Source organism: Formica exsecta, unplaced genomic scaffold (genome assembly GCF_003651465.1).
Source record: "Formica exsecta isolate Colony F162 unplaced genomic scaffold, ASM365146v1 scaffold139, whole genome shotgun sequence".
NCBI classification, from domain to species: domain Eukaryota; kingdom Metazoa; phylum Arthropoda; class Insecta; order Hymenoptera; family Formicidae; genus Formica; species Formica exsecta.
In genome coordinates, this window is record NW_021848721.1 from 194382 (window position 1) to 207863 (window position 13482).

Here is a 13482-nt window from a genome sequence, read left to right on the forward strand (position 1 = left end):
TATATGAGAGAGAATATTATATTATATTAATACTATTTTTTTATAATATTATTATTGTTTTTTTTTTTTGCATTTTGATATTTAATTTATAATAGTTTACATAATTTACAATTACACATCTTGTTTATACGGACTTCTTCCATGTAAACACGATATAAAAAATTCATGTAAACATAATTTTGAAATATGCGACACAACCCTGGTTTCGCCCCTCCAGGTTACGCAATGCGGGATCTATCGCGCATCTGCATCTGTCAGTCGCCGTTGGTCGGTTCACGGACGGACCAATTCAGCCAATTTACTCGCGATTCCCCCGGCGCTGCTACAATAGATCGCCGACGAGGCTTGTCGCCTGGTGTTTTTCGTCTTCGACGAGAACTGAGATCGTCGCGGAATGCCAGACGCCTCGAACTAAATACGCGTCACTTAAGACGAGAACTTTGCCCACCCGCGCGTGTTATTGTCACAACTCGTCCATAAAAAGCATCCCCCTCCTCCCGCATACACAGGGATATTGAAGCCTTGTCCTCGGCTTTCTTTGAAATCGCCCGTATCCTACCGATTAGGAAAAATTAATTCCTCTCGATAAAGAATAAAAGTATCTCACCCGGCTATAATGTTTATTTATATAGTGTTATGCGCATTCTCTGCAATGTCGATTATCTTTTCCTCTATTTTTGTATGACGTCTTTGTACGTAAAAAAACAAAAATTAGGAATATTGTTTGAATTCTTAATATGTTAATTTTTAATTATCTGGAACATAATTTAAAGTTGAGAAAATATGACAATACAAGAAAAAATTTTTTCTTATATATATATGTATGTATGTATGTATGTATCGTATTAATATAAAAATAATATTAAAATTTTAGTTTTATATTATCTATATTGAGATCTGATGCAACTCTACGTTACGAATACAGAGTCAAAACTAATGATCACAAATAATAAAGAAATGGAAATTAATTTCTCTGCAACACATTTACAATTCAGAGAGACTGTTCCTGACGTTATGTTGAAATAAACGGTTACACAATTGAGCTTGATTATATATCTCTTCACTGAAACATGACTATATGACGAGGAACGTATATGACACGGCTATAATAATACTACGTAAATGCGCATAAAACGGCTCGTAAACTGCATCGATCGAAAGTAGTCCCACGAGCGTCTCGCTCAATATCGGAATCTTGACGCGATATCCCTCGCCGATAAAACCGGAAGTCGAAAACGGACCCCCGCGATTCGTCTGGTTGCACGAAAAGGGGGCGAGAGAATGAAAGAGGTGGATATCCTTCGGTTGTCACCCGGCACACACACCCCCTCCGCCGTCCCCCTTCCATACGGAGGTTCGCCACATGTAGGTTCTGGGCACGGAAGGCCAGAGGGGGGAAAAGTCATCGCGGGGATCCAGCTGATGGTCGACGCGTTGGTCGGGCTTCCTCAGTTACTGTTGGACCACGCGCTGGCCCGGATTGCGTCTACGTCTCGCTGGCCAAATCCGGCCGGACAATTGCCGGAATTTGGCGGGGGTCCAAGCAACATACCAGCGACTTCTTGGACTTGTTGGACCGCTGGATCGCGAGAAATCTGCGGAAACCGAACGCGGAGGTGAGCAAAGGTGAGACATGATCGCAAACGCGAATATTTTACCACTCGTTAATTAATTAACGGTACGGGAATTGGATAACGGATGTTCGAGGATAATGGATAATATTTTTTTTTCCTTGCCGAAATGTAGAATTACGTTTACGGTACTGGTAAAATGTCTGGTTGCTTGCGCGAAATTATTGTGGATACAAGCAATTTTATTGGATTTTATCTATTGATGAATAAATTATTTTTTAGTTAGTTAATTAGTATTCATTAATCATATCTGTTTCACAACCATAAGTATTATTTGTAAATATATTCACATTATTCATCTATATCAATTATCCATGTAATTAGCTATTGTAATTGATTATAATTGATCGTATAAAATGAGAAATGACTCGATTGCGATGTCACGATTGGGTCGTGTTAGATCGTTGAACTTCGCGCTGATTAAAGTGACGCAGGGGTGACGCAAAATCTGGCGATGGGGATGGGCATCCTTAGTAACAGTGTAATGCCGTTCGAGTATTGATTTCAGACACAAGGTTTAGGGTAGCGTTACATGTGTCTACAACACGTCCTGCAAACATCGGTCATACTCGATATATAAACCCTCTCTAGGATTTTCTTTTGCACGATTGCAAGCCAATATAGTATAATTAAAATACACGGCATTGAAGAATGCAAAGTAAAATAATTCTTTACTAATTTGTTCTCTTTTCATAAAATATCTGCAACGTTCTCTGCCGTTTCTAATAGTCAATAAATTGATTATTTTTAATTATAAATTATCAAAAATGAATTATTTAATATTTATTAAAAAAAATTTATTTAAAAAAATTTAGCAATTTTTCTGGGATTTTCTTTATTATAATAAAGCGACGAAGCCGTAATTTTCCACGATCACGGAGAGTCCCAACAAAGCAATAATCGAATCACTCGATCGCGGGCTTTCCAGATGATACCGGATACAGAGGCGGTGTGCCAGACTTCCGAGGCTGCGGTTGACAATGGCGGCGATATGTACGAGAAGATCAAGGACCGAGCGGAAAAGGAAGTGGCATCGGTCACCGCCTGGAAGCGATATCAGCGACTGGTGGCCGCGATGGAATCCCGGGGCGGCGAGTTCAACCGGAAGTCCCTGATCGAGGCGATCTTCCGCGGCAGCGATCTCGTCTATGCTAATCATTGATCGGCGGATCAATCGAATCTCTCGTGCAATCCTGTCGATTGACACCAAAGTGCCAGTATCAAATCGCAGTGACGTAAAACTTACGTGGTCGCAAAGATCGAGAAGAAACGCGACACTCTTTAAATCTTCTCATGTTCGAGCATCTGAATACTTTTACGAGTGTACGAAAATGATATTTACATTGATCCTTTATAGAACGAAATGTAACAATAGATTACAGGAAATTATTTTATAAATCTCTATAAAGGATTAATAGCTGCTAAACTCATTAGAAGATAGCGATTATTCATGCAATCAATTGTCGTTCAATGATTAATGTTCATTAAGGGCCCAATCTACTCTAGCAGTATTAAAAATTGATTATTCTTAGGAATTTTTGAAGAATATTAGAAATTGATCTTTTTGCTGTTTTACACGTGTTTTTATTGATATAAACAGTAGTTTAAACAGTATGTCAGTATTTTTAAATCATGGATATTTAGCTCTTTTTTTGTTCAATACGAGTAGATATCATTATATTCAGTAATTGTTTGAATGAAAAAGCTCGATCTAGTTTTATTCCGTAAGATTTTTTTTGGAATACTGAATCTAATTTTATTAGAAAAAAATTGAAAAATAAAGTAATATCATTTTAATATTAGATATTTCAATTTTGCTGAAATTTTTTCATTTTTTGAGGGAGACAGAAAAATATTAAATATTAATTTTTTAAATTCTAATTAGATTCAGTATCCTTCAAAAAAGTGTTCTTTTTTATTTAAAAAAAAAAGTTGAAGTTATTCGATCCATTAGTTTTGAAAATATCCACCATACCAACTTTGAAAACAGAGTTTCGAGAAAAACTTTAAAGTTCCGCAGGTCCATTTCAAGATCCGCGCGCCATCCTATTTTTATAATTAAAATTTGAAACATATTCTTCATACTTTCAGAAAATATAAAAAAAGAGAAATCGATTTTTTTCTCTCTCTTTAAAGTAGATTGGGCCCTTAATTAAATTTTTATCCGTAAGTGGACGTATACGCCAGCCTATATACATTCTTATTATTTTTCGATGTAATAAAAATTGTTATAACGTGATGACATAATTGTTATAACGTGATTGAAAGTAGGACGTAAAAGCGTAGTTTAACACGGGTAAAATGTGGCTGTGTATCATAGTTCAATGTTGCGAGCGCACTATTTATAGATTTTTAGTGTGAGAAGAATTTACTGGTTCCGGGAGGCGAATGCTTACATGTAAAACGAGTATCATTACATATATACGGGTGTCCTTGGAGAAGAACAAACGCAGCCAAGTCTTCCTAAGACACTTATATGCGTTCTCATTAACGTCTAAATCTAAATTGCATTAACAAGTCAAGCAAGTTATTATGATCTGTATCTGATATATTTTTGAGTAGAAATGAAACTGAATCACTTTATAATGAGAGCGAATATATGTATATATGTATGTACAGGGTGTCACATAAAATCCGCCCACTAAGTACATAGCGTTATTCCTTACCAAAAAATGAGTCGAAAAGTCCTGAATCATTTTTTTTCTGTAATACTTAATAAAGGAGTAATTATTGAGTAAATTCAGGCCAATCAACGCCTATCTTTAGCCGGGCGCGCGGCTCATTGACGTGCTAAAGGCCGGTGCTGATTGGCCTGACTTTACTCAATAATTACTCCTTTATTAAATGTTATAGAAAAAAATGATTCAGAACTTTTCGATTCATTTTTTGATAAGGAATAATGCTATATACTTAGTGGGCGGTCTTTAAGTGACACCCTGTATATAGACATAACGAGGAAGACGAAAAATAGCGTGAGTGCCCTCGAGATGTGAATCTTTCAAAATCTAAAAAACACTAGAGAGCTTCGCGAGCGTCCACTTTTCGAAAAAAAATATTTCCAGCGCCCGATTACTTATGCGACTGACAATTCGCGAATTTGAGTTAACGCGAGCGATCCCACCGCGTTTCTACGCCACTGGCTAACGCAATCGTTAGATAGAGATACGATCAACAATGCCAAACCGTATATTACTAGTCAATGTGTGCATAATAAATCGCAGATAGAGTAAGATAGTTTGTTTAATTAGGCAATTATGGCAACGACGACGATTACGGCGTCTCTATCACGCGACAGATGACGGAGGGCGTGCCTGTAATCTATTACATGAGCTCATGCGATGCATTGGCTATGCTCGATCTTGCCAGTAACACTCGTTACGTATGTAAAAAAGAAAACGATACGCGAGAGACCAAAGTTAATTAATTATGTAAACGTAAAACGATTACATTGTCGTCAATCAAGATAAGAAATTGAGACGTAATTGAACGATATGTAGATACACAAGTATCTATTCATCGTTTAAAGTCTACGAATAAGAAACAAATTGAATAAATTTAATAGAGCAAATTATATACATATTTATCTCAAATTTCAGCGTTGTATTCTGTTACCGATCATTATGATAAGCTTGAATTTTTTTGTCACACATCTTCAAGCGAAGATATTAGATTTCGGGGATGGAGCAGAAACTTGAGATATCAAATTTTTTAATACTTTGCCAACTTTTTTTAAGCCTTGCCATGTCAAATGAGATGAAGAGGCAATTGCTGAAGCTTTTCTTACGCATAAACCCAAAAGTAAAATATATTTGCAATTAATTTATACACAATCCGATCGCCGTTTTTCTGCGACGCTCATATAATTGTATACACATAATCGCTACATTAAATATTACGATACAAATATACAAAATATGTACAAGTAACATTCATATAATCGACTCTTCGTCCGAGAAACAAATCCGCTACGTATTTTACAGCAGCCTTTATACAAAAATAAGCACGTAACGCTGTGCGCGTGCGTCTACGATAATTACATTTACATTCGTCCGTAAATCATCGATGACAGTTTGGAATGAATAAGTCGCGAGGTAGGAAATGCGACGCGTTTAGAAAAACATGTTTACGTATAAGATTGAAATTTCATATCACAAGAACGAGAAAAAGACAGTTTTTCTTGAAAACATGTGCTGGATATTAATAATTCATATTAATCATTTTCTTCTATTACATTAAGGGACCAGTCTACTCTAACAGTATGAAAAATTGATAATTTTTAAGAATATCTTTTTAAAAATATCAGAAATCGATCTTTTCGGCGTTTTACATATGTTTTTATTGATTGATGTTTAAACAACACGTCAGTATTTTTAAATCTTGGATATTTAGATTTTTTTTTTGTCAATGCATGGTGACATGCTGCCCCTCGTGTAATTGTCTTAAATGAAAAACTCGGTCGAGTTTTATTCTCTAAGATATTTTTGGAATACTAAATCTGATTTCATTAGAAAAAGTTAAAAAGTAATAAAGTAGTGTCATTTTAAAATTAGATACTTTAATTTTGCTGAAATTTATTCATTTTTTAAATGTTAGAAAAATAATAATGATTAATTTTTAAAATTCTGGTTAGGTTCAGTATCCCCCAAAAAAGTGTTCTGTTTTATTTAAAAAAAAAAAATGAAGTTATTCTCCTCAGTTCTGTGTTTCGAGAAAAACGTTTTTAAAGTTTTGCAGGCCCATTTGAAGACCCGCGCGCTATCCTATTCTTAAAATTCCGTTTTGCGAATTTTTCAATAAAATTTGAAAGATATATTCTTCAGACATCATTCTTTCAGAAAATGTAAAAAAAAAAATCGATCTTTTTTTTTGACTCTCTAAAATAGACCGGGCCCTTAATATTTATATATCGATTATTTTTTCTATTATATTAATAAATTAATGATTGTCATATGAATCTAAATATTTGAATTCAATTCTTTAGAATTCTATTATATTGTGACATTTTTAAAATCGCGCATACGCACACACAACGAAAGTACTCTTTGCTCTGGATAAGGGTGATAACGCTTACCGCTCGCAGTGAAAGAAATTTCGATGATTTACGAACATGTCGCTGCTATATCACAAGGACAAACGATACAGTCTTTCTAAACATATTGCGTTGTATATAGATCTCATATGAATTCGGTGACAAAAATCTTCTTGAAGTCGGGCGCCGAGCCGCCGATGTCGTGTTTGCATATATCGCCGTTGTCGAGATAGCTCACGTCCGAGTTCTTCAGGATACTCTTCAGGCTCTCCATCGAGAGATTCGGCAGCTTCTTGGTGGCGGTCAGTTTATCCAGGTCGTTCATCGAGTAACCGAGCCCGATCTTTTTAGCTTTCAGCTGATAGGACTGTATGCTGGGTTTTGTGTCGGCCAGTCTCGCGTTGCCACCGCGCTTCTTGCATTCCTCGCGATCCTCCGCGCCGTTCTCTATGATACGCGGCGTGAAAGATCGCATGTTGACCTTTACCTCCCCGCCGGTACGCTTCGAGGGCAGTAGCTCCACCTGCAAACCAGGACGTTCTCACGATTCTTGCAAGATTACGTAAGTAACGCGCGCCTTTATCGTCGCGAAAAGGCCGACGAAACGCTATGTCAGCGACGAGCGTTTTTCTCAATCTAGTCGATGCATTTTCTCGCGTCGTGAAAGTGCCTCCGGCTCACTTTGTATCCTCTCGCATTTAACATTAGAACGACCCATGAACTGATGGTTATTTCGATCGGCGATTGCTTATTTCGATTGATTATTTTTCTCGCAGAAACTAAGATGATATAAAAACAGACAAGTCGCGCCGAATAAATAATGATATCATACTTAATTAATTTTAAAACTGCTAAAAACATCGTTGAAAATTTACAGAGAAAGACTGGAGATTCAATCAAATACAAAAATTACCTTGGTTCCCTTACGTTGGAAATATTCGAAATCATCATTGGCGACTGTGGTGACGGAACAACAGCTCCTGCTCCTGCTTCTGCAAGAACTCATAGTGTCAAAGTCACCGTTCTCTAGATCACAACTCTCGTCGTCGGAGCTGTCGTATCCATCGCAATGTCCCTGACTATCTCGTCTCTGAAGGAGATTCTGATGAAGATTCTGTTGAAGACCCTCTTTCGCGTGATCGCCCTTCTTTAAATTGTAGGTCCTCGTGTCGAGCATAGATCGGTGATATCTAAAATAATATAAGATTTTATAATAACCTAAGGGCCTAGTCTATTTTAGAGAGTAAAAAAAATCATTTTTTAAAAATCTGAAAGTGTGATGTCCGAAGAATGTCTTCTAAATTTTATTGAAAATTTCGCAAAATTGACGGAGTTATAACACTTTGAATAGGATGACTTTACCTTGAAATGAGCCTGAAATAAAATGGGTCGTGAAATAGGTAAACTTTAAACGCATTTTTCTCGAAACACTGTTTTCAAAGTTGGTGTGACGGATATCTTAAAAATTAATGAATCAAATGTCGCAATACTTTTTTAAATAAAAGGGGACACTTTTTTGAGGATAATGAATCTAAATAAAATTTAAAAAATTAATAATTAATATTATTCTAATCTTTAAGAAATGAATAAATTTCAGCAAAAATAAAATATCTAATTTTAAAACTTAATTTTAATTTTGACACTATTATGTTATTTTTCAATTTTCTCTAATAAAATTAAATTCAATATCTTATTAATATCTTACAGAATAAAACTAGATCGAGTTTATTCATTTCAGACAATTACACGAGGAGCAACATGTCACACCATCGCCGCGTCGAACAATGCATTTTCGAACACACTACGTGCAGAGACTCGCATTAAAAAAAAAAAAAAAATCTTAATATCCATGATTTAAAAATGTTGACGTACTATTTATCAATAAAAACATATATAAAACGCTAAAAAGAAATCAATTTCTAATAGTCTTCAAAAAAATTCCTCAAAATTATCAGTTTTTCATATTGTTAGAATAGATTGAGCCGTTAGTACATACGCGAGAGAGAGAAAAATGCACATTTATTTATTATATTTATAAAATATATCAGGAATTATAAGATATTTTTTAAAAATAATTTGTATTGTAGATATCAATTGAAAATCATGTCGATGAATATATTCTGACGTTCATCCTATATATTAGAATTGATGAAAGAAAGGCTGCGCTTGACACGAATGTAGGTCATGCCGCGTGTATGATGCACGTCGAAACGCGCATTTTGAATAATTTATAAGAAACTTGGCGTCTCACTTTCTATTCTGCACTCTTCTGCTGTACATGTCGTGACGACGGCTTAATGGCACCGGTAAAAGTGAAGGTGTACGCCAAAAGGTGCGCACTTTGCGAGAGAGCAAAGTCGATCAGTTCGAAAGCGATAGATACCTGGCGTGGTCGAAGCTTTGATTTCTGCGTAGAAGGTTTCTAGGATAATGCTGATCCTGCAAACCGCTCTCCAGTCCGGCGATCAGACTCTCGAGGCCCAGGACGCTCCTCGCGTGCCGCCTGAACGATTCCTCGCGAATTTCGTTCTTGGTGACCTGGTGCTTCCAATTGCTCGCGGGGTCCTCGAGCTGCACCAGGTTCTCCATGTTCTGCCCAAAAACATCGGTGCTGCCGATCTTTCTACGATTACCAGCGAGCTCGTGCAGACTCTCATTTGGTCTCGGTCGTCTGCTATTATACTGCTGCTGCTGCGATTCCGTCGGGTTTCTCTTCGACGACGGCTCGGGAATCTTATCCTGACGCGGCTCGAAGGTCGAACTCGTCAAAGACGACAATTCCGCCGGCAGGGATGCGTAGTTGCCGTCCTCGTTCACGGGTTGCGTCCTGGGATAATGCTGCTGAATTCCCATGTTGATCGTGCCGGTTTTCCCTGGGAATAAAATCGATCACGATCGCGAATCTTTTCATCGATATCGAGAGGAAAGGAGGGGGGGGGGGGGACTTACTTGACACACTTGACTCGTCAAAGTTAATAATGGAAGGGAAACTGTCACGATTCGTGAAAGCGCCGCTTTCGGGAATATTGAAACATTTTCACATTACAGTGACCTGATAATATCCGATATACACTGGGCATGGTGGGTGATGGTGGTGGATTAGACACGCGGTTACGAGCGCGAAAGATGGTTTCCCCTCAGACTTTCTAACATGCCGAGAGGCTCTCGGCGAGCGCATTAACGAGGCGGCGCGAAACCTCGCAATTAATGATATATAAGCCGGGAGGGAAAACTATCGGTCGATCGAAACATTTTAAGCATCGTTAAATCCCGCTGACATCCGCTCGCTCGCTCACCTCTGTTCTGATGGCTGTGCAACCGTCCGTAGAGGCTTCCGTTGGTCAGGGGGAACTTTAGCCCGTGATTCAGGTTCAATTGTAGCTTATACTCGGTGTCCTGCTCGAAGTGTCGAAATTTACCGTCTATACCGCCTGAAAGAGAAATTCCAGGGAAATTCTATTAAATAGAAAAATTTTGTTCCGAAATCTTCTTCGATTGCGACAGATAAAAAGTTTAATAAATGAAAAAAAAGTATATATTTTTTTCAAAAAATCAATTTTAAAACAACTATTGAGATTATGTCGCTATATTTCGATAGATTTTACTTTTCAATATCGAATTGATGTAGATGAGGAAAATTAGAAAGTGTTGCGAGAAAAGCAAAGTCACGTTGATCCGAAGAAAATTGTGGATTGTGAGAGAATTACACGTGAAATCGCGTAAATTGCTGCGTACATTTTGCAGCAAAATGAAAATACGAACGCGCGTGGTTAACGAGAAAAATTGCCGGGCAGGAACCACGATTATTACACGATGGGCGTTTTACTTTCTCACGCGTGGGTCAGTGTGTGTTTGCTTAAACGAAAGAATGGAAATCGCGGTGTCCTCGTGCACGTTACGACACGCGACATAGTTTGCGCGAGACCTTCTGCTTCCGCGATAGGAAAAAAAAAAAAGAAAAAATAAGAAAATGATACGAACCGTGCGATAGCCTTCTCACGTGATCCTGCTTCGTGTACACCTTGGCCACGTATCGACAGAACATCTTGTCGAAGAGAGCCAGGAAAACTGGAAGCAGGGTGTCCTTCATCAACGGGAGCCACGTCGCCAGATTCTGGGGCGTGCAAAAGTTCTTCAGGAGGTTCGGTCTGATGGAGATAATCTAGGAAGTTGCGTCGTCTAATTAATTTCATATCCCGCTGATTAATTTTATGTGGAGATAATTCTGGATCGAATTCATATACAGTCATCAATTTTATAATATCAGGTAATGTAATAACGTGTATTATATATAGACATTATATATAGTATAATATCTTGATCATCGATTACGCTGAAACGTTTAATAACGCCCATCGAGCGCGGTAATCATTAAACGAATGTTGCCATTATATGGTTGAATACATATAAAGTAGAAAACGGTATATCCCGGCAATATTTGTTGCGAGCACCGTATATAATGCAACGTAATGCAACGTCTGAGTATTTTAGATCACCGCGATGGCGGACTTTTTCCTCGCGCTAATAAATTTCACCAGAAATCGTGTCAAGAGAAGATACTGTGTTCAGAAATCAGGTCCAGCTTTCGCCGTAGAAGAATGCTAATCGCGTATATGTCGAATGTTCGAATTGGGTCGATTACACGCGACTAATCGTGCGATGCGCGCGTAGAAAATAAAGAATCGCAAAAGAAAAGCCGAAAAAGTTTATTGTGCCGGTATCATCTTCGCAAAAAAAATATGAATTGAGAGAGAGAGACAGAGAGAAAAAAAAAAGAAAAAATGAAAAAAAACTTTCGATTTTAATCACGAATTCGTGCGGTGAAAATATCCGCGGTCGCGCTTTCAAAACTACGCGCACGATACGCAATTTTACGTGAACTGTACGCGCATGTGTAGGTACGCGAATCGCGTCATATCGTCGATTATTACAACGTCGTTCAAAAGTACACGAGCGATTGGTGATATATCCTGAATTATCAGTATGCGCGAGGTCTCCTCGTTGCATGCTTTTAAGAAAATCTTTCATTCGTGTTACATTTCAAAACTGTAGAAATTTTTTCAACTGTGTGAATTATGATATCTTATTTTCAGATGATTACGAGCAAGTTTCGCGTTATAAAAGATAATATTTCATTCAATATTTTTCATTTGTAATATAAATGTTTAGTTTACATAATTATAGAGCTATGTAATACAGTGTTAAAGGCCCAGCCTACTTTAGAGGGTCCAAAATATTGATTTTTTTACATTTTCTGAAAGTATGATGTGTAAAAAATATATCTTTCAAATTTTATTGAAAAATTCGCAAAGTTTACAGAGTTATAAGACTTTAAGTAAGATAGCGCGCGAATTTTTAAATGGGTCTGCAAAGCTTTAAACGCGTTTTTCTCGAAACACTGTTTTCAAAGTTGGTTTGACCGATATCTTAAAAACTAATGGATCGAATAACCTTAATTTTTTTTAAATGAAAATGAAAGAAAAAACTTTTTTAGGAATATTAAATTCAATCAGAATTTAAAAAAACTAATATTTAATATTTTTTTGACTTTCAAGAAATGAAAAAAATTCAGCAAAATTGAAATATTTAATTTTAAGATGACACTACTTTGTTATTTTCATTTTTTTCTGACGGAATTAGGTTCAGTATCTCATAAATATCCTACAGAATAAAACTAGACTGAATTTATTCATTTCAGACAATTACACGAGAAGTCATATTGTCGAGTTATGCATTTTCGAACACGCTACGTGCAGAGATTTGTATTGAACAAAAAAGTTAAATATCCGTGATTTAAAAATACTGATGTACTGCTTAAACATCGTTAAAAACATATGTAAACCGCCAAAAAAATTAATTTTTAATATTCTTAAAAAAAAAGTTCCTACAAATTATCAATTTTTCATACTGCTAAAGTAGACTGGGCTTTTAAATTTATATACACTTATCAGTTTTATAATATCATATATAACGTAATGATATTGTAATATATAAATTTTACTTATGAATTTTTGAAATGTATAAGTAATTGCACGAAAAGAGATTGGAATATATATGTCTAGAGGTAGAGTTAATATATGTCTAGAGATTGGAAAGTGTTTCGCTTTCAAAATAATCTATTCGCTAAATAATTTGCTTCTAAATAATTGTGCGCGTTTACATGTATTTACGCTATTTCGGACAAATTCCTAAATCTAGATAATCAAAATATCGTTAATTATCGTAAAGAAAGGCCTTCCTTTCAGTTTGCTATCGCGCTTTTGCTTCGCACTGTATATTTTTCTCTCGCCCGGGCAAGCGATATAACGTGCGGTAGTACTTGGTTACGTGAATAACGGCCGGTCTGATCCGTGATATGAAATCGAAACTAGTTGTATATACCTTAATTAGAGAATAGAGCGGCACTCTCTATATAATACGCCCTGTGCACGCGTATCATACATATGTGTGTAAGGTGCATACGCAACTCTCGACCCCGTCTCTCTCTCTCTCTCTTTCTCTTGAACGTATATATCTCGCTTCGGTTGGCGCGCGTTAGTTGCCACAACCATAAATTTTCTGTTATATTTCACTTCCTTTGATTAATTCCCTTGATTTCTATCAATATGTATGCGCGTGAATTTGTTTTCACAAAAACTCATGTCTCATATAATTGTTATATACATATGTATCACGCAATGTGTAACACTTTATTAGACCTTAAAATATCAGGAAGTAGCGGCAAAAAAATTAAAAATTATCCATTTTATATGATCTCGTGATCGAATTGATGCAATAGTACTTTATTAGACCTTCTTATATTATTTATCTTCTTATTAAATA

General features: G+C 36.5%; 1 protein-coding gene and 1 long non-coding RNA gene across 2 annotated transcripts in view; one reads left to right on the top strand and one right to left on the bottom strand.

Moving 5' to 3' along the window:
• Window positions 1-2788: 2788 nt before the first annotated feature.
• Window positions 2789-5547, top strand: LOC115246135. Its single transcript, XR_003885633.1, has 2 exons — window positions 2789-4240; window positions 4578-5547. It is a non-coding gene; the product is annotated as an uncharacterized LOC115246135 (long non-coding RNA).
• LOC115246134 overlaps window positions 5416-13482 on the bottom strand; it is a 27919-nt gene continuing 19852 nt past the window's right edge. Inside the window, exons 4-8 of the mRNA XM_029824771.1 lie at window positions 10642-10822; window positions 9957-10091; window positions 9044-9533; window positions 7574-7850; window positions 5416-7183 (exon numbers count right to left, since the gene is read on the bottom strand). Coding sequence (XP_029680631.1) covers window positions 6806-7183; window positions 7574-7850; window positions 9044-9533; window positions 9957-10091; window positions 10642-10822 — 1461 coding nt within the window. The 3' untranslated portion in view covers window positions 5416-6805. The remainder of the gene's footprint in view (window positions 7184-7573; window positions 7851-9043; window positions 9534-9956; window positions 10092-10641; window positions 10823-13482) is intronic.